The sequence below is a fragment of the Chiloscyllium punctatum genome, chromosome 30, assembly GCF_047496795.1.
Source record: "Chiloscyllium punctatum isolate Juve2018m chromosome 30, sChiPun1.3, whole genome shotgun sequence".
NCBI classification, from domain to species: Eukaryota; Metazoa; Chordata; class Chondrichthyes; order Orectolobiformes; family Hemiscylliidae; genus Chiloscyllium; species Chiloscyllium punctatum.
The window spans coordinates 12,519,247-12,542,836 of NC_092768.1; the positions used below are offsets into that span (position 1 = coordinate 12,519,247).

Below are 23,590 nucleotides of genomic sequence, written 5' to 3' on the forward strand. Positions count from 1 at the left end.
CCAACATTGCTGTCCTCACAATAACAGTGCACCCCATCTCTGTGCCTCAGCAGCTTTGAGATCTCAGGCTGGTAAGGTCAGGCTAAAACTGCTGCCCCATCTGCTTCAGCCCGGGAGTTCTGGTGGTTGGGGTGGGAGAGAGGGGTGGAAGGGGAACAGTGGAGCAGAAATTCCCAGTTCGGAGTAGGGCACTCCCCCACCCGGGATGAGGAGTGGTAAGGATCCACCGTATCGCGAGGTCACGCACCATCCAACAACCAGCCTACCCACCACCTTCCCGCCACCACACCACCCCCCCCCTCCCCCTCCCTCCCTCCCTCACACACAGTTAGGGTCCGACAGCAGCACCCCCTCTTGCCATCTCTCACACGGGCTGTGGGGAGCGGGGTGGAACCTGAAAACCTGTCAGATCATCTTCTCAAAATTCCTGATCCCTTCTTCCACTTTCTGCAATTCCGTCTCCATCTGCTTCAACTGCGAAAACAAAACAGAGCAGGTAAGCACCAGGCACGGAGGATGCTGGGGGAGGTGGGGGGGGGGGGGTTGGGGGGGGCGGGGGCGGAAGCGGGGGAGACTGGGGGGTGGAGGAGACCGGGCTGGGGGAGTGAGGTGGCGGAGACTGGGACTAGGGGTGAGTGTGAGTGTGAGTGTGGCAGAGAGAGAGTCAGAGAGGGAGAGAATCAGAGAGTCAGTGAGAGTGAGAGTGGAGAATGATGGGAGGTGAAGCGGGGTATCAGGGAAAACAGCAGCGAAACTGTCCGTGACCTAGTGAAGACAAGGAAGGGGGCGTGGGGTGGACTCTATTTCAGAAAGGCATCTGGTGAGCAGGGAGTGGGGGAACCATTCCTCACCCAGCGGCTGCTGAGGGTGGGATACCCACAGCCTGGAGCATGGGGTGGGGGGTTGAGGTTGGTCAGACCAGCCAAAACGTGACTGATTGGAGCAGCAGTACTGTGGGTAGACCCACAATGTCCCTCCAGGATTGGGACGCAGCCACACTGAAGGAACGGCCAATATATTTCCAAGTCGGGATGGGGAGGGGCTCAGAGGGGAAGTTGCAGGGGGTGGGGTTCCCATGGATCTGCTGCCCCTTGTCCTTCTGGATGGAAGTGGCCGTGGGTTTAGAAGGTGCTGTCTGAGGGTCTTTGGTGAGTTTCTGCAGGGTATCTTGTAGATGGTATACACTGCTGTTACTGAACGTCAGGGGGTTGGAGGGAGGGGATGTTTGGTGAGTTTCTGCAGGGTATCTTGTAGATGGTACCCTGGACTTCCCTCTCTAAGGGACAGTGTGGGTCTACCTACAACGCATGGACTGCAGTGGTTCAAGAAGGCAGCTCACCGACACCAGAAATGCAGTCTGACCCAGCTCACTGGAACCACCACCTTCAGAAATGGAGGGAAGAACTCCATCCTTTGCACTTCTGGTTTTGGGAGCAGACTTTGGTATTCCCATGTATTTGCTGCCCTTGTCCCTTTTGTCAGGAATGTTATCAGTCACAGAATAAAATGGACAGGGACCCTGTGGATACGAGACTGTGCGAGTGACGGCTAACAGAGAGTAATGGCTATTGGATATTGTTCAGGCTGGAGGAAGGTTTCAAGTGGTCTGCCCCAGGGCTTGTCCCGATATTTATTAATGATCGGGATCTTGCTGTGCAGGGGCCAATTTCCAAGTTTGCAGCTGACACCAGATTCAGGAAAATTGTAAACTGTAAATGGGGGGGTCAGTGTGGAACTCTGAAAGGACATTGACAAGTTGGGGGAAGAGGGAGTAGATGGTGTTCAATGCAGAGAAGGGGGAGGGGTTGCACTTTGGTGGGAAGGACATTGAGAGACAATATAAAATGGGGGCAATATTAAAAGGGGTGGAGCAGGAGCAGGGGGAACTGGGGGGAAATGTGCACCGATCATTGAAGGTGGTGGGACAGGTAGAGGGGGCAGTGAATAAAGCACACAGTGTCCTCAGGTTTATTAACAGGGGCACAGAGTCCAAAAGCAAGGGGTTGATGCTGAACCTGTCCCAGCCCCTTGTTAGACCCCAGCTGGAGTATTGTGTCCAGGTGTGGGCCCCACATTATCGGAAAGATGGGGAACACGTCGGAAAGAGAGCAGGAACAATTTACAGGAACGGATCCAGGGATGGGGAAAGGTCAGCGGTGAGGAGAGATTGAAGAGGGTGGGAGTGTTCTCTCTGGGAGGGAAGGCGGCTGGGAGAGGGAGATCTGAGAGAGGTTATCAAAATCCCGAGTGGGGAGGGGGCCTGGACAGAGGAGAGAGGGAGAAGCTGTTCCCACTCGGAAAAGGAACAGGAACGAGAGGGGGATAAATTTAAAGGGATGTACAAATGGAGGGAGGGTGAAGTGAGGGAGAGAGTTTCTCACTCAGTGGGTAGTGAGGGTGTGGAATGTACTGCCTGGGAATGGAGGGAGGGGGGGGGGGGGGGGGGGGGAAGGCAGGTTCAACTGAGGCATTCCAGAGGGACATTGGTTAGAAATGGGGTGCTCTATCAGTCTAGCCAGGGATCAGCTTTAACATAAGGGTAACCCAATCAGCTTCTACAGAACCTGGTCCATTTCACCCACGATGCCTGGGGACATCACTCCAATTAGACCAATCTCCACTCGGCCCTTACCTTCTCTGCATCCAGCTCCTGGATTTTCTGAGGCACTTTGGTGCTGTAATCAGCTTTGGATATTTTCTCCCTGAGCTTCGCAATCTGCTTCTGGACGTCGGCTTGCTTCGCCCTGAGCTTGGTGACTTCCTTCTCAGCATCGATCAGCCCCTGGCAAACAGGCAGGTCAGAAACCGGTCGGTCAACCAAACTCTCACCGTGTCATTGCCCCGGTGACATGACAGCACGGGAGAGCGCAGAGGGTGACTGGGGAGAGCAGGAGTCAGGGTGGGCAGGACAATCAGAGAAAACTGGCTGACCCAAAGCGAGGAGGAGGGAGGATTTGTTAGAAGCTCACGGTGATCGTTAAACAAGGAACGTTTCCTTCTCTCAAAGAGTTCCGGGTCTTGGGAATTCCCTTTCCAGTGGGTGCAGGATCTTTACAGATTTTTGAGGGTGAGGGAGATGGATTCTTGATGACCAACGGGATGGAGGATTATCGGCGATGGGCAGGAATGGAGAGTCAAGGTTAACATCAAGTCAACCATGATCTCACAGAGTGGGCGAGCAGGCTGGAAGGGCCGAATGGCCAGCTGCTGTTCCTTGTCGGTCCAGATGAACGAAGAGCCCAGAACATGCTGTGGTTTGATTTGATCAGCTGATAAAGCAGTCTTAAAAATTACCCAAAAAAAGTGAATTCCTTATTGTAAAGGCTATACTTTTGCACGTCAGTGAGGGAAGGGGGAAGTTACTCGGGCAGATTCAGTGAGAGGTGTGGGCACATGGCAGGTCTCTCTCTCACACACACACAGACACACAGAGTCAGACACACACAAACAGACACAGAGACACACACAAAAACACAGACAGAGACACACACTGTCAGATGGCATTCCCCTCCCTGGTACCTACCTTCAGCATGAGGTGGACAGTGCAGCGGTCCGAAGCGATGACCATGGCACATCCGTCTGGGCACTCCTCGTTCACCAGGAAGGTCACCGACTTGGAAGAGGACAACGTCTGGATGTAGGAGGAGAATGGGTTCAGCTGGGCAGCTGTGCCCTCATCCGAACACGAGAGGTAACCTGCAGGCAAAGGGTCACACAAGGAAATGGGCACCTTGGCAGAACAAAGAACTGGGCATCGATACGGAGTCGGTCTCAACCACCCCCTGAACATACCTCATGGTGAAAGGGAGGATCTTAAATCACAAACAAACACAATGAGAGTGGCTGGAGAGACTCAGCAGGTCTGGAGAGAGAGTGAGAGAGAGAAACACACTCAACGCGCCCAGTCCAAAGCGACTCTTCTCTAGCAGTGCTGATCCGAAGACATTCCGAGGAAAAGTCGCACGGGAGCCAAAACGTTAACTCTGCTTTCTCTCTCCAAAAGAACCTGCCAGACCTGCTGAGTTCCTCCAGCAATCCCCTCTGCCTATGTTTTGAGATTCCCAGCATCCTGGGTTTTACTGGAGAATTTTATGGAGCGCTGTGACCCGCTGTACTTCGGGAAATGCAGCAGCTCACTTGTGCGCAAGGTCCTCTCCCTCAACAAAGGAAGTTACTCATCGAGTCAAGCAGCAGTTCAGGAGAAACCCGTTTCTGACCGGGAGGGTGGTTTAAATGTGCAACTTGCTCCCACAGAGAGCTCAGCTGAGGCAATGATCAGCAATGTGTTGGATCAAATGGGTAAGGAAGATCCCAGTGAGGGGTCTTGACAGGAAGCACGTGGAAAGGATTTTTTCCCCTGGTGGAAAATCTAGAACGGGGTCAGTGGCTGGCAAAACAGGGTGGCACAGTGGCTGGCACTGCTGTCTCACAGCGCCATGGACCCAAGTTCAATCCCACCCTTGGGCGACCATGTGGAGTTTGCACAGGTTTCCTTTGGGTGCTCCGCTTTCCTCCCATAGTCTAAAGATGTGCAGGTTAGGGTGGATTGGCTGTGCTAAACATCCATGTGGGGTATCAGGGATGGCATGAGTCTGGATGAGAGGGTCAGTGCAGTGTAGACTCGATGGGCCAAATGGCCTCTTTCTGCACTGCAGGGATTCTCCGACTGTGCTTTATCACGGATCCAGTGGGGAGGGGAAGCAACAGGGAAGTGAGTCAACTTACAATCAGCTTTCGTCTTGGTAAGGTTGTAGTCTGCACGGAGGGATCGGATGGCGCGGATAATGGTCATGACAAACTCCACAGTGCGGTCCAGCTCCTCGTTCCTCCAACAGTACTGCAGAAAGACAGGCAGCTCATCACAACGCTGCTCAGAAGGAATCTCAAGGCTCAGTCGGACCTTTCTCACTCACTCTGATCTCTGGCTCCAAAGGTCCAAACCCTGCACCCCCCCCCAAAACTGCCCAAATGTCACTCAATGAACCCTCTCTGCACCCTCAGTAATGTTCCCGGCAAGATTACTGACAGCCAGTGACTTCGGAGATTCACTGATATCACTAACACCCCACCCCCCACCCCCCGTCTCAACAACAAGTGACCAGAAACTCAACTGGACTCACCTCAGTTTTTTTTAAATAGGGTGTCACTGGCCAGGCCAGTGTTTATTGCCCATCCCTAATTGCCCAGAGGACAGTTAAGAGTCAACCACATTGCTGTGGGTCTGGAGTCATGTCTGGGTCAGACCAGGTAAGGACAACAGTTTCCTTCTCTGAAGGACATTAGTGAACCAGATGAGTTTTTCCGACAATAGATTCCTAGTTATGATTAGACTCTTAACTCCAGAGATTTATTGAATACAAATTCCACCATCTGCTGGGGTGAGATTCAAACCCAGGTCCCCAGAACATGCCCTGGGTCCTGGGTTCAGAGTCCAGCGATAATACCATCAGGCCATCATCTTCCCCTGCGCAGGGAATAGAAACCACCATGTGAAAATACTATTGCTGCAACAGCAGGGTCAGAGGCTAGGAATACTGCGGTGAGTAACTCCCCTCCTGACTTCCCAAAACTGATCCCACCAACTACAAGGCACAAGTCAGGAGGGTGAGGGAATACTTCCCACTTTTCCCGGATGGGGGTGGCCCCAACAACACTCAGAAGGCTCAACACCATCCAGGGACAAAGCAGCCCCCGCTTGATTGGCACCACATCCACAAACATCCCCTCCCTCCATACCCCCCGATGCTCAGTAACAGCAGTGTGTACCATCTACACGATACACTGCAGAAACTCACCAAACATCCCCTCCCTCCAACCCCCGACACTCAGTAACAGTAGTGTGTACCATCTACATGATACTCTGCAGAAACTCAGCAAACATCTCCTCCCTCCACCCCCTTGACGCTCAGTAACAGCAGTGTGTACCATTTACAAGGTACCCTGCAGAAATTCAGCAAAGACCCTCAGACAGCACCTTCCAAACCCACTGCCACTTCCATCCAGAAGGACAAGGGGCAGCAGATCCATGGGAACCCCACCCCCTGCAAGTTCCCTCCGAGCCCCTCCCCATCCCGACTTGGAAATATATTGGCCGTTCCTTCAGTGTGGCTGGGTCCCAATCCTGGAATTCCCTCCCTAAGGGACATTGTGGGTCTACCCACAGCACATGGACTGCAGCGGTTCAAGAAGGCAGCTCACCCCCACCTTCTCAAGGGGGGCAACTAGGGACAGGGGCAGGAAATGCAGCTCACCCCCACCTTCTCAAGGGGGGCAACTAGGGACAGGGCAGTAAATGCAGCTCACCCCCACCTTCTCAAGGGGGGCAACTAGGGACAGGGCAGTAAATGCAGCTCACCCCCACCTTCTCAAGGGGGGCAACTAGGGACAGGGGCAGGAAATGCAGCTCACCCCCACTTTCTCAAGGGGGGCAACTAGGGACAGGACAGTAAATGCAGCATCCAGCCAATGACACCCACATTCACTGAACAAATTAGGAAAAAAAACTAACCAATCTTCACTCTGTACCAGGAATCAAACTTACACCTCCCTTACAGCCATTCACCTCTACCCCAGCTCCTCCAACTTTCCTGATCTCCCACAATACTGTATATCGCTTGGTTTTAGGGTTCAGTTGGCTGTACATCATTCACAAGCAGGCTGTACCGTGGAATTTAAAGGCAGAATGACCTCGTCGAGCTTCTCCAAATAAATTCCTACAGGCAGGACATTCAGAGACAGAGGCAAATAGAGAGAGATGGGCTGAGAGACAGAGAAATGTGCAGAAAGACAGGCAGAGAGACACATACAGACAGATAGAGAGATGGACAGAGAGCAACAGGTGAAGAAAGAAGGGTCAGAGGTGAAGAGTGACAGAAAGACATCAAGGCAGACACGCGCATGCGCGCTCACACACACAGTCAGACAGAGACTCTCACACACACACACACACACACAAAGTACAGTCAGATACAGGCAGGTACAGACTCACACACACAGATACAGACTCACGTACCTCTTCAGATTCCGGGTATGGAGTCACACTAATGCTCGGGAGGGTCCTGAGCCGATCGCCGTGGTAACCTCTGGTACAGTTCCTCGGTTACGAAGGGCATGAAAGGGCTGAGGAGGCGAAGGCCTGTGTCCAGGCAGGTGTACAGCACGTTCTGGGCCACGCTCACTGCTTCCTCATCGGTTCCAACAAACACAGGCTTCAGGCATTCCTGACGGAGGGGGGGGGGGAACGGGAGTTTGGCGGAGCAGACAGAGAAGGGACATTGACTCGCCATCCACTCAGCATTCCAGGGAAAGTCGTATTGACAGCAAGTCCCAGCATTACCTATTGCCAATGGCCTTCCCTCAGGCAAAGCACGCTGCTCTCCAGTATCTGCAGTCCTCACTTTCCTCATAGCCCTCACACCCAAACAACACCAGACAGAGTCCCCGACAGCCAAGGATAGCATATACATGGGAACACCACCCCCCTGCAAGTTCCCCTCCGAGCCCTCCCCATCCCGACTTGGAAATATATCGGCCGTTCCTTCAGTGGGACTGGGTCCCAATCCTGGAATTCCCTCCCTAAGGGACATTGTGGGTCTACCCACAGCACATGGACTGCAGCGGTTCAAGAAGGCAGCTCACCCCCACCTTCTCAAGGGGGCAACTAGGGACGGAGGCAGTAAATGCAGCTCACCCCCACCTTCTCGGGGGAGGGGGGGAGGGGCAACTAGGGACAGGGATAATAAATGCTGACCCTGCCAGTGATGCCCATGTTCCATAAATGAATAAGATCAGAAGACGGAGATTAGGACCGGGGACTGAGTGCTTGGGGAAGGATACCATTCTGAGGAAGGTCTGAAAGCAGGAGAGTTGGGGGGGTAGGGGGTGAGAGGTGCAGGGAGCGGTCTCCTGGGACCGAGGCTCAGGCCACGGAAGGTGCAGCCAGCCATGATGATATGATGATGGCAGGCTGGTGGTTGGGGTGGGGAGTGAGGGGGGGAAGGGGGGGGGTGGGGTGGTGGTTGGGTGGGAGTGCAGAGGCTGTAGACAGAGCAGTGGAGCTAGCCAGGTCTACAGGTGGGTATGGGCAATACAGGGAAACTGCAGCCTGCAGGACTCACATCGAGGAGTCCCCCATTGATTGGTCAGAGTCCCATAGGTAGCTGCGATGTGTGGCTGGGCAGAGGAAACTCGCCAGAGTGGACTGTCCAGCTGGGAAACTCAAATACGATCTTGGCAGACGGTGCGATACAGCATTGGGGCCATAGTGGGGCTCACCAGGTAAACGTCACACAGCTCATACAGCCAGAAGTTGTAGACAGCGGTGGTTACAGCCGGGAAGTCATACAGCCCAAAGCCAGTGTTACAGAGCTCGACCGCATGGCTCAGACGGCTCAGGACCCAGTCATCGATCAGGCTCCCTCGAGATGCATCCTACAGGGGTGGGGAGAAACACAATGACAGCCAATTTACAGCACAGACAGTGGCCCGAGCCAAGCCAGGCGTCCTGCAAGCTCGACCCTTCGTTTCAGCTCCCCCCCCTTCCCAATGCTCCGTCAATCAAACCCAGAGAGCTGGAGTTGGGTATTCCAACCGTCACCACCTCACCTTGCGCTTCAATGGGAGCATACAAAACTCCAACTTCAATCCCAACCTCCTACTACCCCCAGATCACCAACTGCCTCTGGTATCTAAACATTTACTGTCTTGAATGTACCCAATCATTACTCGAGGAATTCCAGGATTTCCTTGTAGATGGTACACACTGCTGCTACTGAGTGCCGGGGGGGGTGGGGGGGGGGGGGGGGGGGGGGGGGGGGGGGGGGGGGGGGTGGGGGGGGGGGTGGAGATGGGGGATGTTTGGTGAGTTTCTGCAGGGTATCTTGTAGATGGTACACACTGCTGTTACTGAGCGTCGGGGAGTGGAGGGAGGGGATGTTTGGTGAGTTTCTGCAGGGTATCTTGTAGATGGTACACACTGCTGTTACTGAGCGTCGGGGGGTGGAGGGAGGGGATGTTTGGGGAGTTTCTGCAGGGTATCTTGTAGATGGTACACACTGCTGTTACTGAGTGTCAGGGGGGTGGAGGGAGGGGATGTTTGGTGAGTTTCTGCAGGGTATCTTGTAGATGGTACACACTGCTGTTACTGAGCGTCGGGGGGGTGGAGGGAGGGGATGTTTGGTGAGTTTCTGCAGGGTACCTTCTAGGTGGTACACACTGCTGTTACTGAGCGTCGGGGGGGGTGGAGGGAGGGGATGTTTGGTGAGTTTCTGCAGGGTATCTTGTAGATGGTACACACTGCTGTTACTGAGCGTCGGGGGGTGGAGGGAGGGATGTTTGGTGAGTTTCTGCAGGGTATCTTGTAGATGGTACACACTGCTGTTACTGAGCGTCGGGGAGTGGAGGGAGGGGATGTTTGGTGAGTTTCTGCAGGGTATCTTGTAGATGGTACACACTGCTGTTACTGAGCGTCGGGGGGTGGAGGGAGGGGATGTTTGGGGAGTTTCTGCAGGGTATCTTGTAGATGGTACACACTGCTGTTACTGAGTGTCAGGGGGGTGGAGGGAGGGGATGTTTGGTGAGTTTCTGCAGGGTATCTTGTAGATGGTACACACTGCTGTTACTGAGCGTCGGGGGGGTGGAGGGAGGGGATGTTTGGTGAGTTTCTGCAGGGTACCTTCTAGGTGGTACACACTGCTGTTACTGAGCGTGGATGTTTGGTGAGTTTCTGCAGGGTATCTTGTAGATGGTACACACTGCTGTTACTGAGCGTCGGGGAGTGGAGGGAGGGATGTTTGGTGAGTTTCTGCAGGGTATCTTGTAGATGGTACACACTGCTGTTACTGAGCGTCGGGGGGGTGGAGGGAGGGGATGTTTGGTGAGTTTCTGCAGGGTATCTTGTAGATGGTACACACTGCTGTTACTGAGCGTCGGGGGGGTGGAGGGAGGGGATGTTTGGTGAGTTTCTGCAGGGTATCTTGTAGATGGTACACACTGCTGTTACTGAGCGTCGGGGGGTGGAGGGAGGGATGCTTGGGGAGTTTCTGCAGGGTACCTTGTAGATGGTACACACTGCTGTTACTGAGTGTCAGGGGATGAAGGGAAGGGATGTTTGTGGGTGTGGTGCCAATCAAGAATGGGCTGCTTTGTCCCTGGATGGGTGTTGAGCTTCTTGAGTGTTGTTGGAGCTGCCCCCATTCAGGGGCAAGTGGGGAGTATTCCCTCACCCTCCTGACTTATGCAGATGGTGGGACAGGTTTTGGAAGGACAGGTTTTGGAGGGGGGGGGGGGGGGGGGGGGGGGGGGGAAAGAGTCAGGAGGGGAGTTACTCACCGCAGGATTCCCAGCCCCTGACTTGCTCTTGTATTTACATGGTGAGTCATTTGAGTTTCTGGGTCAATGGCAATACCAGGATGTTGATAGTGGGGGATTCAGTGATGGTAAGGCCATTGAATGTCAAGGGTTGGTGGTCAGATTGGATTCATAATAGAGACAGTCATGGCCTGATATTTAGTTGCTATTTACTTGTTACTGGTAAGCCCAAGCCTGGATATTGTCCAGACCTTGTTGCATTTGGACCTGGACTGCTTCAGTATCTGAGGAGTGATGAATGGTGCTGAACACAGTGTGAACCTTGGTGAACTTCCCCACTTCTGACCTGATGATGGAGGGGCGGTCACTGCTGAAGCAGCTGAAAACGGTTGGGCCTTGGACACTACCCTGAGGGACTCCTGCAGAGATGCCCTGGAGTTGGGGTGATCCTAGAGTCATATGGTCTTACTGAATGGTGGAATGGGATTAACGTCAATGATTGACATGTGTTGATTCCTCTCTTGCTCCTAACACCTTTCAAAACTTTAGGTAGAAGGCTGCAAAATGCTGATCAATCAAGTGTTGTTTTGCAGCCATTGCTGGAGGAAATAAACCAGCAATTAGTGCCCCTGGTAGATCCCACAGGATAAAGGACCCGCAGCTCTTTCTGCAATGAGGGGTGAGGTATGTTATTAGATTCCAAGCTCACTGGGGAGACTGGAATCGAGGCACATGTACCTTTCTGCTCATGGAGAGTTTATGGACTCCTTAGTCTCCACACCTCTCAGTCCGTGTCACAGATGGTCCCTGATATATTTACTCCAACAACTAACAGCCACCAAGTGTTCCTCCTCATCTTAAAGACAGTGACAAACTAATGCAATCCACCGGATGTTAACAAAGGACTTGGTGCAGGAACCTCAGGCAAGAATTAACCTCTGCCAATCTTCAAGAGGATTTATTTTTTCGCTGATTGGAGCTGGCAGCTGGAATGCCTCCTGTGAAGGATGGTCAGTCTTCCAGCTGCCTCAGTGCTGCACTGGGAGCATCCAGGTATCCTTGCCCACCAGCACGGTAATTACATCGTTTTAGTGTCGTACAGCATGGAAACAGACCCTTCAGCCCAACCCGTCCATGCCGACTAGATATCCTAGATTAATCTAGTCCCACCTGCCAGCACCCGGCCCATATCCCTCCAAACCCTTCCTATTCATATACCCATCTGGATGCCTCTTTAATGTTGCAATTGTACCAGCCTCCACCACTTCCTCTGGCAGCTCATTCCATACACGTACCACCCTCTGTATGACAAAGTTGCCCCTTTGTTCCCTTTTATATTTTCCCCTCTCAGCCCTAAACCCATGCCCTCTAATTTTGGATACCCCCACCCCAGGGAAAAGACAATTCACCCTATCTATGCCCCTCAGGATTTTATAAACCTCTATAAGGTCACCCCTCAGCCTCCGACGCTCCAGGGAAAACAGCCCCAGCCTGTTCAGCCTCTCCCTGTAGCTCAAATCCTCCAACCCTGGCAACATCCTTGAAAATCTTTTCTGAACCCTTTCAAGTTGCACAACATCTTTCCAATAGGAAGAAGACCAGAATTGAATGCCCTCTGTGGGTGGGAAGCAAAGGGTCTTCCTGCGCCCGCCTGACCCTCGGCCAGTTGTCCTACCTGGGCACGGCCCTCTGGTTTGAAGTTCTCCCCCAGACCACGGATGGCAAACTTGGTGGCGTTCCACAGCTTGTTGCAGAAGTGGCGGTACCCTAGGATACGGTTCACGTCCAGGTTGATATCTCGGCCTGTGGGGGTTGGTGGTGGTGGGGGGGGGGGATAGTGGAGGGGAAGAGAAAGACAGGAACGTTCCTAAACCGGCCACCGAATCGTAGGTGTCAACCTCAGCCCCTCACGGGGGCAGAGAGAATCGGGAAAGGAAAACTGTCCCGTGGCAGTAAACCATCACGAGGTGGTCCCCGGGAATGGCAATTAAAACCCATTGTTCACCCTGAACCAATAACAGAGCCATTCCAGAGAGTGAGGGGTATTTACCATCCACTTGTGGGTGGCAATACATGTGAGGTTGGCACACCCTCGATGCTGTCAGGGAGGGAGATGAAAGCAGGGCAGAGAGTCATCCAGCACGGAAACACACCCTTCTGTCCACAATCCCAAACTAAACTAGTCCCACCTGCCTGCTCCTGGCCCATTTCCCTCCAAACCTTTCCCATTCATGATTTGGAGATGCCGGTGTTGGACTGGGGTGGACAAAGTTAAAAATCACACAACACCAGGTTATAGTCCAACAGGTTTAATTGGAAGCACACTATCTTGCACAACCACCTGATGAAGGAGTGACGCTCCGAAAGCTAGTGTGCTTCCAACTAAACCTGTTGGACTATAAGCTGGTGTTGTGTGATTTTTAACTTCCCCATTCATGTCCTTATCCAAACGTCTTTAAACATTGTAAATGTAGCCACATCCACCACTTCCTCAGGAAGGTGATTCCATACGTGAACCACCCTGTGTAGAAAAGTTTCCCCATCATGTCTTCTTTCAATCTCTCTCCTCTTATCTTAAAAATGTGCCCCATAGTCTTGAAGTCCCCCATCCTAGGGATAAGACACCTACCACTAACTCTATCTGTACCTCTCATTACTTTAAAAGGTGGCTTCTCAACCCCCAGTGAAAAAAGTCCCAGCCTATCTTTATAACTCAAACCTTCCATACCCAGCAACATCCTGGTAAATCAATGCCGAACCTTTCTACCTGAATAACATCCTTCCTTTGGATCAGCTAGCTGAAAGAAGACTGAGGGTGGTGGGTGATGGGAAATGTTCATCCTGGAGTTCAATTACTCCTGGTGTATGGCATGGATCTGTTTTGGGGCCACTGCTGTTTGTCATTTTTATAAATGATCTGGAGGGCATAGAAGGATGGATTAGTAAATGTGCAGATGACAACAAGGTCGGTGGAGTTGTGGATAGAGCTGAAGGATGTTGTATGTGACAGAGGGGCATAGGTAAGCTGCAGAGCTGGGCTGAGAGGTGGCATATGGTGGTTAATGCTGAAAAGTGTGAGGTGATTCACTTTGGAAGGAATAACAGGAATACGGAGTACTGGGCTAATGGTAAGATTCTTAGTAGTGTAGATGAACAGAGAGATCTCGGTGTCCATGTGCGCAGATCCCTTAAAGTTGCCACCCAGATTGATAGGGTTGTTAAGGAGGCATATGGTGTGTTAGCTTTTCTTGGTCGAGGGATTGAGTTTCAGAACCATGAGGTCATGCTGCAGCTGTACAAAACCCGGGTGCTGCCGCACTTGGAGCACTGCGGACGGTTCTGGTCACTGCATTGCAGGAAGGATGTGGAAGCTATGGAAAGAGTTCAGAGGAGATTTATTAGGCTGTTGCCTGGTATGAAGGGAAGGTCTTATGGGGAAAGGCTGAGGGACTTGAAGCTGTTTTCGCTCCAGAGAAGGTCACTTAATTGAGACATACAAGATAACCAGAGGGTTAGATACAGTGGACAGTGAAAGCCTTTTCTCTTGGATGGTGATGGCTAGCATGAGGGGACATAGCTATAAATTGAGGGGTGATAAATATAGGACAAATGTCAGAGTTAGTTTCATTACTCAGAGAGTAGTAGGGGCATGGAATGCACTATCTGCAACAGTGGTAGACTTGCCAAGTTTAAGGATATTTAAATGGTCATTGGATGGGCATATGGATGAGAATGGAATAGTGTAGGTTAGACGGGCTTCAGATTGGTTCCACATGTCGGCCCAACATCGAGGGCTGAAGGGCCTGTACTGCGCTGGAATGTTTATGTTCCTCCAACTGGGTGACCAGAACTGGACACTACTCCAGAAGAGGCCTCACCAACGTCCTGTACAGCCTCAACATAACTTCTCATGAAGAACTTAGAGAAAGATGAATCATCGGTGATTAGAGGAGGAAGTTAAGGACAACATCAAATTGTCCAAAGGACTTTAAATAAAGGGACAAATGTCAGAACAAGAGAAAGCTAGTTAGAGATATAAAAACTAATAGTAAGAGTTTCTACAAGTATACATTTGCCAGCATGTGTCTTTTTTTTTGTAAAACTCAGTATTTGCACTGAGTAACCATGCTGGAATAAGCTGCCTCACTCCCAAATAACCAAGTCACAGCAAAGATCCAAACGGAAACGGGAAAACTGATGGAGATGAAAAATTCCACAACGCATTACCTTGGGACGTGTAGGCACATAGAGCAAATCGCAGGGCGTCAGTCCCACATTCCGGAATTCCAACCGGATAATCAGATTTCTGAGAGGCAAAACCAAAAGATAAAGGTGAGATTTAAGTCCTGGATGGTCACACACGAGAGGCAGACTTGCATTTACATAGCTCCTTTCTCTAATCAGCACACCACGCCCCCCCAAACGCTTTACAGCCAATGCAGTTGAGTGACTGCTGTAATGTACAAAATGTTATGCCAGCCAATTTGTACAGAGAAAGCTCCCATCACTTTCTACTAATGTGATGTCAGCTAATATTGGCCAGAACAAACAGGGTTACTCCAACTCCCTGGTTTGAAAGGATGGCTTTGGGGCCTTTGCATCCACCTGAAGGTGGGGGGTAAGAAAGGGCCTCAGTTTAATGTCTGGTCTGAATGACGGTATCTCTGACAGTGATACACTCCCTCAGCCCTGCGCTAGGAAGGTCAAACTAAAGGAAGACTTGAACTCAGGACCTCCGGTCTCAGGAGGTGTGAGCATGCCAACCACGGGCAGAAATCAGTGCACGCAAGGCGTATTAGGTGGCGAGGGAGACGTAACAGTACAACGTCTATAAATGTCACCAGCGAGTTGTTTGGGTGAGTCAGTACACCCTTTCTCTGTTAAACATCCCCGCAAACGTGCGGCTGTTTATTTCCCCACTCCTCATGGTAATAAGCTGCACATTCTCTCTGCTCCCTGACAGACAGGGGGTGGGGGAGAGAGAGAGAGAGAGAGAGAGAGAGAGAGAGAGAGAGAGAGAGAGAGAGAGAGAGAGAGAGAGAGAGAGAGAGAGAGAGAGAGAGAGAGAGTTGTGTAACTCTCCAGTGTCTTTACCTGACCCGCCTTGGCTCGCTCGATCTCGACGGGGTCCAAGTTACTATCCAGTAGCTGTGCATGCAGACCCTGGCGAAACACAAACACAAGCAAATAAGTGACTGTGGGCACACGAGGGGTGCCTGCTCTCTGACAAAGCAGGACCTTAAATAACAAGCCTGATACCTTCAGGTACTAATCACTGTGGTTAGCACTGCTGCCTCACGACGGCAGGGACCCAGGTTCAATCCCACCCTCAGGTGACTGTCTGTCTGCGTGGGGTTTGCACATTCTCCCCGTGTCGGTGTGGGTCAACTCCGCTGACCCACGGTTTCCTCCCTAGTGCCCAGGGATGTGCAGGTTAGGGTGGATTGGCCATGGGGAATTGTCCCATAGTGTCCAGGGATGTGCAGGTTAGGGTGGATTGGCCATGGGAAATTGTCCCATAGTGTCCAGGGATGTGCAGGTTAGGGTGGATTGGCCATGGGAAATTGTCCCATAGTGCCCAGGGATATACAGGTTAAGGTGGATTGGCCATGGGGAATGCAAGGATAAAATGCTAGGGTAGAGGGGTAGGATGCTATTCGAATGGTTTGTGTGGACTCAATGGGCTGAATAGCCTTCCACACTGTAGGGATCCTATGATTGAAACAGATACAAGGAACACTTTTGGCACACAGGTAGTGCCCCTACCCCTAGGCCAGGAGGCCTGGGTTCAAGTCCCACCTGCTCCCAAGGTGAGTAATAACATCTCTGAATGGCCCAATTGGAAAAATAGGTGAATAAAATGTACAAATACAAGATGTATAGGGATAGTGTCTATGCCTCTGAGACAGGAGGTCTGGGCCCAGAGCTTTCTACATTGGAACTGTCTCTGAGCTGGTTGATTGGAGAGTATTTATAAACACACACACACCCCCGGTTACTCCCCTTTACACTCCGATGTTTATACGTGTCAGAGTTAATAATTTTGAAGGTGCAGATCTGTCTAACAGTGTCTCAGTTTGTAACCTGTCGTCATTGGCAAGGATCTCCCATGGAAGGCTCATTAACTCGAGGTGAGGTCCTGGTCATTTGGATCAGTGTGAGGAGAAATCGTTTCACACAGAGAATGGCGGATCTTTGGAATTCTGTCTCAGAATCCCCTGGAAGCTCAGTTGTTAAGACCAAGACAAAGGCAGACAGATGCAGTGACAATGTGGGAAGGGGATCCGTTGAGAAAGTGGAATCCAGAAACACAGGAAATAGGGGCAGCAGGAAAGTAATCTGCTCCTCCCATCGATACGCTCACCTTCGACACAAATATACTGCTGCCTCTTCAACTATCCATCTGTCCCAGGGATAAATATATGTAACAGCGAAGTATTGACAACATTCTGCCCTCCCTCTTGTGACATGCTGGGACTTTAAGAGGTGTATTTTGTTCTTTTTTCATTAAAGAGACATTTTAAAGCAGACGTGATGAGCAGTGTATACAGAGCCACTCGAGTAAACAGCTTAAGATGCCTTGGGATTTTTTAAAAAGTTGGAACAATAGAAGCAGCCTGGCTGGGTGAGGTCATCTCGGACAGAACCAGGATCTTGAGTTTTTTTTAGATTTTCGATTTAGCTTTAAGCTGTTGCGGGCACGAAGAAGGGGAAGCTATTTTTCCCCTCTCTCGATTACATTCAAAAGCTGTGGGTTCCCTTCCTCAGCTTCTGGATTATATGCGAGTCAAAATCTGTCTTTCTGAATTTGCCTTTTGCCAAGACTAGGGTAGGTTAGATTCCCCACAGTATGGAACAGGCCCTTCAGCCCAACAAGTTACTCTGAAGAGTAACCCACCCAGACCCATTTCCTCTACCTGACTAATGCAACTAACAAGGAGAAAGTGAGGACTGCAGATGCTGGGGATCAGAGCTTAAAAATGTGTTGCTGGAAAAGCACAGCAGGTCAGGCAGCAAAGGAGAAGGAGAATCGATGTTTCGGGCATAAGCCCTTCTTCAGGGCTTATGCCCGAAGCATTGATTCTCCTTCTCCTTTGATGCTGCTTGACCTGCTGTGCTTTTCCAGTAACACATTTTTAATGCAATTAACACTATGGGCAATTTAGCATGGCCAATTCACCTGACTTACACCAAGGGATGTGTTTATGGGATGTTACTATTTTGGAACACTTAATTAGTAATAGTTACTGTGTTTACTATTCTGTTAAGTTTTCCAATTGAGTTTGGTTATTCTAAGTTCCTGTTTCTATGGTTGTATTTTAATCATAGTGTTTAAATAAATACTGTTTACTTAATATTGAGTAGTTTGACCAGTCAAATTGCATTTCCCTTAAAAGAAAGAAAAAGTTAGGGTTGAGGCTACCTTCATAAAACATTTTGAGGGAGTCTGATCTGATCCATGACACTCCACCCCAGAGGCAGGGAATTCTGGAGACACAGAACTCTCTGAGTGAAGGAATTTCCCATTGCTTATCTTTGCTGGATCAGCTGATCAAGATGACCAGATGCACCATTCCTGAAGAAGGGAGTCCACTCCTGCTCCTATCACATACAGGGACAGGGCCCGCCTTTGGGTACAGTGAGATCTGCGAACACAGGATGATTTCTCCTGAATACTGTTTCATTGAAATACAGTTACATACATCACCTGGTTTCGTTTCCCCACTGACTGCAAGCAGAAAGAAAACCGACTGAGACGTGAAACAGATGATCAAGTCACTGTCGGTCGTTTCACGTTGCCACCCGAGACCAATGTCGTCTCTGCTCCATTCAGTCAGGGTGGCCTCCCATCCCAGAGCAGTAGCTCCTGCCGATGGGGTCAGTCTATTTGGTAACCCACCTCAGCAAGCAGCCAGCGGGGCTGAGCAAGGAGATACCCCACATCCTCCAGTAGGGTCTCACCTCCAGCGTGATGCCGAAGATCACATCGAGGGGGTCAATGACGTTGCCGAGAGATTTGCTCATCTTGCGGCCGTGAGCATCCCGAACGATGGCATGGAGATAAACCTGAGGGGATTGGCACAGGAGAGAGACAAGAATCAGTCCAACACAGTCAGACAGCATGGAAACAGACTTTTCAGCTCAACCTGTCCATGCTGACCAGATATCCTAAAGTAATCTAGTCCCATTTGCCAGCACTTGGCCCATATCCCTCTAAACCCTTCCTATTTTCAGAGGAACCTCAATTATCTGAATATCAATTATCCGAATTTTGGATTATCCGCAGAAGACCTGAAGGTCCAATAAGAGTGTTACATCAGAGGTAAGTGTGTTTGTATTACCCGTACTGAAGAACATGTGAAAACACCAGCAAAAACAAAGGAACATGAGCACCTCAAACATCAACAACTGGATATTTTTTTACGGAAGTGTTAGCTACACAGCCCTGTGCGGAAGTAACTGCCTTATTCCCGTCACTTTTACAGGCCGTTCATGAAAAACACAGCGGAGAAAGTGAACACGTGTGGGAGGCGGTACTTCTGTTTTTCTGCCGTGACACTGAGTTCCCAGAAATGGACAAATGCCCCTGTGATTGTAGAAGCTGTTCGGGACCTTGGATAATGCTGGGGTTTCAAGTGTTTATGTGATGGTAAGGCCTTAGTCTTCGCAGTTTAACCTGCAATTTGCAGAGTTTGTTTAAATAGCAGACTCATCAAAATTATAGATTTAAATAAACTCTCCGACAGAGCACAGCAGTAGATCAGTAAGGCTTCCCTTGTTTAAGAGCAAATTAATTATCTGAATAATCAATTATCCGAACTAAATAGTGCCTGCCCATCTGGTTCGGATAATCGAGGTTCTTCTGTATATACCCATCCAGGTGCCTTTTAAATGTTGTAATTATACCAGCCTCCATCACTTCCTTTGGTAGCTCATTCCATACACGTACCACCCTCAGATCCCTTTTAAATGGCTCCCCTCACCCTAAACCTATGCCCTCTGGATCCCCCACGCTGGGGAAACAATCTTGTCTCGTTACCCTATCCATGCCCCTCATGATTTTATAAACCTCTATAAGGTCACCCTTCACCCTCCGACACTCCAGGGAAAACAGCCCCAGCTTGTTCAGCCTCTCCCTGTAGCTCAACCCTCCAATCCTGGCAATATCCTTGTAACTGTGCTCTGCACCCGTTCAAGTTTCACATCATCTTTCCGTTAGGAGGGAGCACAGAATTGCACACAATATTCCAAAAGTGGCCGAACCAAGTCTTGCACAGCTGCAACATGACCTCCCAACTCCTGTATTCCATACTCTGACCAACAAAGGCAAACAAGGAGGAAGGAGTCACCCACACTGTACAGAGGCTCAGTAACACTGGGCGGGGAGGGGGAAGGAGTCACCCACACTGTACAGAGGGTCAGTAACACTGGGGCCTGAGGGGGAAGGGGTCACCCACACTGTAGAGAGGGTCAGTAACACTGGGCCCTGAGGGGGAAGGAGGCACCCACACTGTACAGAGGGTCAGTAACACTGGGCGGTGAGGGGGAAGGAGTCACCCACACTGTACAGAGGGTCAGTAACACTGGGCCCTGACGGGGAAGGAGTCAGCCACACTGTACAGAGGGTCAGTAACACTGGGCGGTGAGGGGGAAGGAGTCACCCACACTGTACAGAGGGTCAGTAACACTGGGCCCTGACGGGGAAGGGGTCACCCACACTGTACAGAGGGTCAGTAACACTGGGCGGTGAGGGGGAAGGAGTCACCCACACTGTACAGAGGGTCAGTAACACTAGGCCCTGAGGGGGAAGGAGTCACCCACACTGTACAGAGGGTCAGTAACACTAGGCCCTGAGGGGGAAGGAGTCACCCACACTGTACAGAGGGTCAGTAACACTGGCCGGTGAGGGGGAAGGAGTCACCCACACTGTACAGAGGGTCAGTAACACTGGGCCCTGACGGGGAAGGGGTCACCCACACTGTACAGAGGGTCAGTAACACTGGGCGGTGAGGGGGAAGGGGTCACCCACACTGTACAGAGGGTCAGTAACACTAGGCCCTGAGGGGGAAGGGGTCACCCACACTGTACAGAGGGTCAGTAACACTGGGCGGTGAGGGGGAAGGAGTCACCCACACTGTACAGAGGGTCAGTAACACTGGGCGGTGAGGGGGAAGGAGTCACCCACACTGTACAGAGGGTCAGTAACACTAGGCCCTGAGGGGGAAGGAGTCACCCACACTGTACAGAGGGTCAGTAACACTGGGCGGTGAGGGGGAAGGAGTCACCCACACTGTACAGAGACTCAGTAACACTGGGCCCTGAGGGGGAAGGAGTCGCCTACACTGTAGAGGGTCAGTAACAGTGGGCGGGGAGGGGGAAGGAGTCACCCACACTGTACAGAGGGTCAGTAACACTGGGCCCTGAGGGGGAAGGAGTCACCCACACTGTACAGAGGGTCAGTAACACTGGGCGGTGAGGGGGAAGGAGTCACCCACACTGTACAGAGACTCAGTAACAGTGGGCGGGGAGGGGGAAGGAGTCACCCACACTGTACAGAGGGTCAGTAACACTGATGAACGTTACCTCCTGAAAAGGTAGCTTCCCGGTCAGCTTCAAGCCCAGCATGACCATCCTGGCCACCCAGAAGAACAGGATGTCGTGGCCCGTCTCCAGCAGTGTCCCTGGGTAGAAGGCTTTCAGATCCGCGGTCTGTGGGAAAGAAGCTCTCATTAGTGTTATTCTGCAAACGTACACACACACCCACACACACAATTTCAGGCATGGAAAATCAATCTGTAATCACACACAGTCACAGAGTCACTCTCCGCTGCCCTCTGCTCATCTATCCGCCCGCTTCTCCCTTTCGGAGACAAAATCCTAGAATTCTCTCCCGAAGGAACATTGTGGGTCTACCCACAGCACATGGACTGCATAGAACATAGAACATAGAACATTACAGCGCAGTACAGGCCCTTCGGCCATCGATGTTGCGCCGATCAAAGCCAACCTAACCTACACTAACCCACTATCCTCCATATACCTATCCAATGCCCGCTTAAATACCTATAAAGAGGGAGAGTCCACTACTGCTACTGGCAGGGCATTCCATGAACTTACGACTCGCTGAGTGAAGAACCTACCCCTAACATCAGTCCTATATCTACCCCCCCTTAATTTAAAGCTATGCCCCCTATGCAGCGGTTCAAGAAGGCAGCTCACCCCCACCTTCTCAAGGGGGCAACTAGGGACAGGGGCAGTAAATGCAGCTCACCTCCAGGAGGGGAGATTGGGAGGGGGTTGGGAAAGAGACCCAGAGGTAACGGTTCCGGACGGTGAGCTTCCATCAGGACTGGGAGCAGTTTGATGTTTGGAGTGAGGGTAAAAGGTGGCTCTGTGAGAGGGAGGAGGTTGCCAGGGCCTGAAACAACCGATCTGGAGCAGACGTGCTACTGGTTGGTGACAGCTCTCGATATGCACCTTCAAACCCCAATTACACCTCTTATTTCAAAATGTAAACTCACTCACCTCGTCTGGCCACCCAAAGATGGAGAATGGGAACAATCCGGAAGAGAACCAGGTATCCAGGACATCCTCATCTGGAAGACAGAACGTTCGAGTGTGGTAAACGCAAGGTCATAGAGTCATACACAATGGAAACAGACCCTTCCATCCAACCCGTCCATGCTGACCAGATTTCCCAACCCAATCTAGTCCCACCTGCCAGCACCCGGCCCATATCCCTCCAAACCCTTCCTATTCATAGACCCATCCAGATGCCTCTTAAATGTTGCAATTGTACCAGTCTCCACCACTTCCTCTGGCAGCTCATTCCATACACGTACCACCCTCTGTGTGAAAAAGTTGGCTCTTAGATCTTTCCCCTCTCACCCTAAACCTATGCCTTTGAGTTCTGGACTCCCCGACCCCAGGGAAAAGACCTTGTCTATTTACCCTATCCATGCCCCTCATGATTTTATAAACCTCCATTTCCGACGCTCCAGGGAAAACAGCCCCAGCCTATTCAGCTTCACCTTCTAACTTGAACCCTTCAATCCCAGTATCATCTTCATAAATCTTATCTGCAAACTCTCAAGTTTCACAACATTTTCCAATAGGCAGGAGACCAGAATTGCACGCAATATTCCAACAGTGGCCTAACCAATGTCCTGTACAGCCACAACATGACCTCCCAACTCCTGTACTCAATACTCTGACCAGTAAAGGAAAGCATACCAAACGCCTTCTTCACTATTCTATCTACCTGTGACTCCACTTTCAAGGAGCTATGAACCTACACTCCAAGGTCTCTATGTTCAGCAACACTCCCTCGGACCTTACCATTAAGTGTAAAGGTCCTATCCTGATTGGCTTTTCCAAAATCTAACATCTCACATTTATTTAAACTCCATCTGCCATTCCTCAGCCCAGTAGCCCATCTGATCAAGATCCCGTGTACTCTGAGGTAATTTTCTTTGCTGTCTCCTACGCCTTCAATTTTGATGTTATCTGCAAACTTAATAACTAGAACCTAAACACATAAATAGAAAGCGGGTCACTAACACCAGTGCTTCACCAGAGGCTCACTGATGATGTTACCTAGCATGGTGACGAAAAAAAACCTTCCAGCTCAGCGAGCAAGCTTACATCCAGAACCTTCTTCGCTGTCCACTACACCTCCAATTTTGGTGTCATCTGCAAACTTACTAACGGTACCTCTTATGCTCGCATCATTTATGTAAATGACGCAAAGTATAGGACCCAGCACCGATCCTTGTGGCACTCCACTGGTCACAGGCCTCCAGTCTGAAAAACAACCCTTCACCACCACCCTCTGTCTTCTACCTTTGAACCAGTTCTGTATCCAAATGGCTAGTTCTCCCTGTATTCCATGAGATCTAACCTTGCTAACCAGTCTCCCATGGGGGACCTTGTCGAACGCCTTAATGAAGTCCATATAGATCACATCTACCTCTGTGCCCTCATCTTCTTCATTACTTCTTCAAAAAACTCAATCAAGTTTGTGAGACATGATTTCCCACGCACAAAGCCATGTTGACTATCCCTAATCAGTCCTTGCCTTTCCAAATACATGTACATCCTGTCCCTCAGGTTTCCCTCCAACAACTTGCCCACCACCGAGGTCAGGCTCACTAGTCTATAGTTCCCTGGCTTGTCCTTACCACCCTTCTTAAACAGTGACACTACGTTAGCCAACCTCCAGTCTTCCAGCACCTCACCTGTGACTATCGATGATACAAATATCTCAGTAAGGGACCCAGCA

The 23,590-nt window shown here is 50.9% G+C and overlaps 1 protein-coding gene across 1 annotated transcript in view; it reads right to left on the reverse strand.

The window, feature by feature from the left end:
• Positions 1 to 308: 308 nt before the first annotated feature.
• LOC140455167 (valine--tRNA ligase-like) overlaps positions 309 to 23,590 on the reverse strand; it is a 64,381-nt gene continuing 41,099 nt past the window's right edge. Inside the window, 13 exon segments of the mRNA XM_072549868.1 lie at positions 309 to 474; positions 2,633 to 2,782; positions 3,524 to 3,696; positions 4,726 to 4,837; positions 7,013 to 7,052; positions 7,054 to 7,220; positions 8,275 to 8,430; positions 11,984 to 12,111; positions 14,536 to 14,614; positions 15,403 to 15,471; positions 18,271 to 18,375; positions 20,893 to 21,018; positions 21,835 to 21,905. Of these exon segments, the coding sequence (XP_072405969.1) occupies positions 406 to 474; positions 2,633 to 2,782; positions 3,524 to 3,696; positions 4,726 to 4,837; positions 7,013 to 7,052; positions 7,054 to 7,220; positions 8,275 to 8,430; positions 11,984 to 12,111; positions 14,536 to 14,614; positions 15,403 to 15,471; positions 18,271 to 18,375; positions 20,893 to 21,018; positions 21,835 to 21,905 (1,445 nt within the window). The 3' untranslated portion in view covers positions 309 to 405.